The following is a 5229-nucleotide window of genomic DNA, read 5'->3' as shown; positions in this document are numbered from 1 at the left end:
TGTCCTAAATACCAAGACTGGTGATGTTTTGAATTGTTTAATCTGAAAACCCATTACAATGATGTAATACAGAAAAACATATGCCACAAAACAATACATGATCAAACGGTACATATGATCAATCTTAAAATTCATTAACATCTGTGCAGTAATAAAGTAACTAACTTGAGTAATTAGAGCATTACGACACATCCTGAAAACAAATGTCAAGGGTTGACATAAATAACAAGGTATACATTTTTACTGGTTTTGGTAGCAAAAGAAGGAGGGGGGGGGCATGTTTCCACCATCTCATGATTGGGCCTTCATTGGGGGGAACTTCTCCTGGAGCTGGGCTTGCTTCTTCATCTCAGTGTTAGCCTTCCTAACCCTGGTTCGGAGGTGTTTCTCAATACGAAGCCTGAAAGAAAGTGAATAACTTGCGTATCCAGCTTTACTCGGTGTAAAGTCGGCAGCTCGATACTTGTGTGATGACAATGGCATCTAAAGTGCTTCAAACATATATATATACACACACACACACACACACATATTGAGAGAGATTGAAATGAATATGATGCATCGGTTTATTTTCTTACCTTATATGGGGAACAACAAATCCAGGTGTGTAGAAACGTTTTCGCTTGTACCTCTTGTTCATATACCAGGGAATGGCATGCTCTCTGAATCGGTACCTGGATAGAGCCACAGGCAGAAAAACAGCACCACTTGCCATTAAGCTGGCTACTTTGAATGCTCTGAATTACAGAGGGGTGGTGTCCAACAGACTGTTTGCACTGATGTGTCATGTCACTGCATAACTCATACACATGGCTGTCCTTTACTGAGTTTGATATTGGGACCTCTGACTGACGTGACCACCTCACAAAAAACACTGCTTCATGCCATTTAAAGACACCCAGTGTTTTTTTGTTGTTGGTCAAAGCAAGAGGAAGTTGAAGTAATTCAACCTCAACTGGTTGTGTAGTGTTGTTGGTCTGTACCCACCAGTAAACATGTCCAAAGAGTGACTTCCTCCACGCTCCAGGTCTGGCTCTCTCCTGCCCTGTCTGCAGCATGCGCAAAGCATCTTCCCTCTCCTTCACCACCGTGTCCAGTCGCTTCATAGACCTCTCCACCTGGAGACGAGAGTTCGGCTGTAAGAAGATATCCTTCTACATGCCCTGTGATGTTCAATGTGAGGAAGCTTGGTGCATTTACCTTTTTTAGACGTTCAGGGCTTGGCATCTGCATGCACTGCCGTTTCGACTCCTGTTCAACGGTAAGCAACATGTTCTTCTCTTTCAGGAGTACATACCTGAAACAGCAGATGATGTTCCATTATTTCAATGAACGTGGCCTAGTATGTACACATTCCCTTGAGGGCATCAATGCCATTTCTGTAGTTCATAGTGTGACCCTTCCATTCCCTACCATAGTTTGTGTAGGTCTTCGTTACTTTTTGCCCTCAGATGCTTTGCTGTCCATGGAGCACCTGATATCAATACAACATACAAAAACTCTTCAGTAACCGTATGGCCCATTCATTTGAATCAGGTGTGCTGGAGCAGGGAAACATCTAAAACATGCAGGACAGGGGTTATCGAGGACCATGATTGAACACTCCTGGGTTAGACAATAGAATCCTCCATCCTGGTAACATTTGGTTCAAAAGCAATGCTTACCAGACTTCACCGTGGATTGTCCCCAGTTCTCGGGTACGTCGAAAAACTCATCCAGCCCTCTTCTGCTGACAGTAGTGTGCAGGGGTCGACACTGACCTCGGTTGCCGATTTGACAGTGCCATGTTAAGCCCACAAGTGAAGACGCTTGCCTAAAAAGAGAGAATTATTATTTTGAGATAATGGAAGCCCAGTGAGATCATCCCCTGCTGCCTCTTTACGTTAGCTACGCAAATTAGACGTAAATTACGTTTTTGTTTGTGCTTACCTGTTTAGATAAGACTGCGATTTTGACAAATTGAAAGCGGCTTGTTGAGGTGATATAGAAGTAGATATTCTGATTGCGTTTTGAAACTGTTTGCAAAGTGTCAAAACGCGTCCTGCTGAGGTCGCCGCCATCTTTCCTATTGAATTTACCCAGCATGCATTTAAAAAATTGTGAGAAATAAAATAACATTAAATTAATTTTAAATGCCTACTGTACCCTGAGATTTTTTTTTTTTTTAATTAACAACAACAAAGTTATTGGAACCAACAAAAGAGAAAGAAACGGAGGATTGTATATTTTCTTTCCCTTAGTAAACATGGCTGACTTCAACGTCAAATATCCATGGACCAAAGGAATCGCGAGTTCCCAGACTATGTGCCCTCAGTCGTGATGGTAGGCATGAGCGTTCTCCGGTCTGCTGCTGCGTTTGCAGCCAGACTAAGTCCTTTAAAATCAGGAAATACTGCGGCTAATTTGCTCACAAGGACAATCCCACGCACAGATAAAGGTAAAAGGTGTTTTAGGAGTTCACCAATTAATTTGTAATTTCAAAAGAATGGCTATATCCCGCTGTGACCTTGTGGCTAAGCCTCGTTAGCCATGGCTAGCAAGCTAGCTAGCTAGGCTAACTAACGTCCAAGGGGAGGTTGAGAAGCTAACGTCCTCATCTAGATTTCCATCAGCACCGCTAACTAGCTAGCAATCACAAATAGTGACAGTTACATAATATGTAATGCAGCCGTCTCATGTCAATTCTAGCGATTAGCAAGTAGTAGCTACTGTATGAGAGATTGACCAACAAAACACCATCAACAAAGTCAAGACAAGTTAAAAAGGTGAATTGGTTAGTAGCTACCTGACAACACATGCAATTGTTGTCGATTGACGTTGTGTTGCATATCACTATCTATATTTCTGTATAGTTATAATGTGTTTGATTTGCTCACTTCTATAAGTGAAAACCACCTTTTGCTTTGTTGTAGTGGGTCAGCTTTGTTTTAAGCAGTCTTAAGTGTAGTAGCCTACACTTGCCAATAATGTGTGTTGACTGTGGCACTGTTTCAGCAGTAGTAGCAGTAGGTACTTGATTCTCAAGCAGAAATTGCAGCGTTGCTGCAGGCAAGAACAGGAAATAGGAATAGGAAATCAAAAAGAACAGGTTACCAATACCAAGTAACACAGTTTAAAAATACAAGATGATTTTACTGGCGCTACAAGTCTCAATGTGTGGTTCAGTATGTGTTGCAGTGTTTTGCTGAACACCTTATCCTTTTGAACTTTCAGTGGCAATTCGCTGGGGTGGCCATGGAAAGCAAATGTTCATCATCAAACCCACCGAATTTTATGACAGGAGGTTTCTGCGCCTATTGGTAGGTGTTTGATATCATGAAAGTTAAAAAACAATTATGTTAGGGTTATTTTTACATTGACATACGCGTCTGCCGTTTTGATGACAAGACAACTGCAGTTTCAGAACTTATGACAGGTACACATCAGAAGTCCTTTTAACATGATAAGTTTTCTCCTTTTAGCAATTCTACATCTTGTTGACTGGAATTCCGATGGTTATCATTGTCACATCTGTGAATGTGTTTGTTGGTAAGTCTCATTGATTTGTTTCTAACTATTGATAAAATGTTTGATTTCAGTATGGTACACTTGTTTGATCTTGGTCATGTCAGCATTATTTTGAACATACGAAAATAACTTTATTGTGTTAACATTTTAGGTGAGGCTGAGCTGGCGGAGATTCCAGAGGGCTATGAACCCGAATATTGGGAGTATTACAAGGTAGTGTCCTCGCTACCACAACTAACACACCTTCACCTTTAGACAAGCATGTGAAATGCCCTGTTTGATTGTGACTGTGTATCATTTAAGAATTGGATGATTTTGATGATTAATGAACATGCTCATTGCTAAACATGTTGTCACGAGAACGAGCTTCTTGTGCTTGATGGTGACCTCGTCACTGTATGTTTCTCTGCAGCACCCCATCACCAGGTGGATTTCACAGACCTTCTATGACTCCCCGGCAAAAGACTATGAGAAAATGATGGCTCTAATCCAGATTGAACAGGAGAAGGGCCAGCTGAGGTGAGCGACAGACTGACTCTATAATCGATTCTGTCACATAGGCAATGAACTGGAAAGGCAGTCTAGTAAGCTCTTTAAAAAAACACGCATCGGTGCACAGTATGACAAATGCAACATATTGCAAAATGTATTGAATTCACATACCTGTATTGTTGTGGGGTAAACGTAAAAGAGATAATGACGACATCAAGTGCTACAATGGGACTAGACTTAATTGTTAAGGTACATTTTCTTCATTCTGTGTTTTTTTTTTTTCTTTTCTTCTTTCAGACGTACAGAGCTGGAGGTGCGTAAACACATGAGAGAGAAGGGAGATGGACCCTGGTTCCATATGCAGACCCTTGACAAGAATCTGATTGACAACAGCATCAAGTCAACACCTGACAACTGAACCAGCCAGTCCAATCGCCTACTGTATCAAGTCCCATCTGTTAACGTTATACAGTGATGAATGCCACTGTGTGTATATTTTTCCTCATTGCTTTAATAAATATATATATAACTGAATTGTTTTCACTTTGTCATGAGCTTCACAATAATATTTGAGTCATCTTTGTTTCATAAAGGTTGCTTCATACACATGTACATTTCCACATGATGGCAGTGCTGAGTAGACACAACCTTAATTTGATGTAAGTATAAGGTATATTATCAATTCAATGGAATTTAGGAAAATAAATGGTTTACTTTTATGTAATTGTTATTTAACTCATTTATTGAGGTATCAGTTAAGAATTGTTGTATTTTTTTCAATTATGACAGTAACAAACCAATCAAAAAGAAAAAATAATTCTAAATAATTGAGATATTGTTGAACACAATTAGTTGAAAACTCTTGTACTGTCTCCAATGACTTTGTCTAGAACACCTGGCATCAATTAGAACGTGCCGTGTAGATCAATGCATCTGTCCTGCATTTGTTATCTGAAATGTCAGGCTACCTTGCAATTTATTACAGACGCATGACTTTCCCTTTTTTGTGTACATTACCATTATTACAATTTGTATGATGTAAAAAAAAAACGAGTGGAAAAATGTGTGATAATAGTAAGCCTTGGGTATATGGGTGGATTTATAAATTCTGTGGGTGGAACCCCTCTTATAAAATCGTTCATGTTGCGTCATACAACCAGAATATTCGAGCTCCGAAATCTTTGGCTAGCTCGAAGAGACAGAAATTTAATTGCTAAGTAATTTTTTCGA

General features: G+C 39.9%; 2 protein-coding genes across 2 annotated transcripts; one reads left to right on the top strand and one right to left on the bottom strand.

Moving 5' to 3' along the window:
* Positions 1-21: 21 nt before the first annotated feature.
* Positions 22-2087, bottom strand: mrpl47 (mitochondrial ribosomal protein L47). The gene is made up of 7 exons (XM_062450491.1): positions 1930-2087; positions 1665-1813; positions 1414-1474; positions 1201-1297; positions 988-1118; positions 579-674; positions 22-400 (listed from the first exon to the last, which is right to left on the bottom strand). The coding sequence occupies exons 1-7, from the start codon at positions 2058-2060 to the stop codon at positions 292-294; spliced, it is 774 nt and encodes a 257-aa protein (XP_062306475.1). The 5' UTR covers positions 2061-2087; the 3' UTR covers positions 22-291.
* A 169-nt stretch (positions 2088-2256) lies between these two features.
* ndufb5 (NADH:ubiquinone oxidoreductase subunit B5) lies at positions 2257-4547 on the top strand. Its single transcript, XM_062450492.1, has 6 exons — positions 2257-2437; positions 3214-3299; positions 3462-3528; positions 3659-3720; positions 3920-4026; positions 4297-4547. The coding sequence occupies exons 1-6, from the start codon at positions 2272-2274 to the stop codon at positions 4415-4417; spliced, it is 609 nt and encodes a 202-aa protein (XP_062306476.1). The 5' UTR covers positions 2257-2271; the 3' UTR covers positions 4418-4547.
* Positions 4548-5229: the final 682 nt, after the last annotated feature.

This window comes from Osmerus eperlanus, chromosome 24 (genome assembly GCF_963692335.1).
Source record: "Osmerus eperlanus chromosome 24, fOsmEpe2.1, whole genome shotgun sequence".
Classification (NCBI taxonomy): domain Eukaryota; kingdom Metazoa; phylum Chordata; class Actinopteri; order Osmeriformes; family Osmeridae; genus Osmerus; species Osmerus eperlanus.
This window is presented reverse-complemented; position numbering and strand designations above follow the sequence as displayed.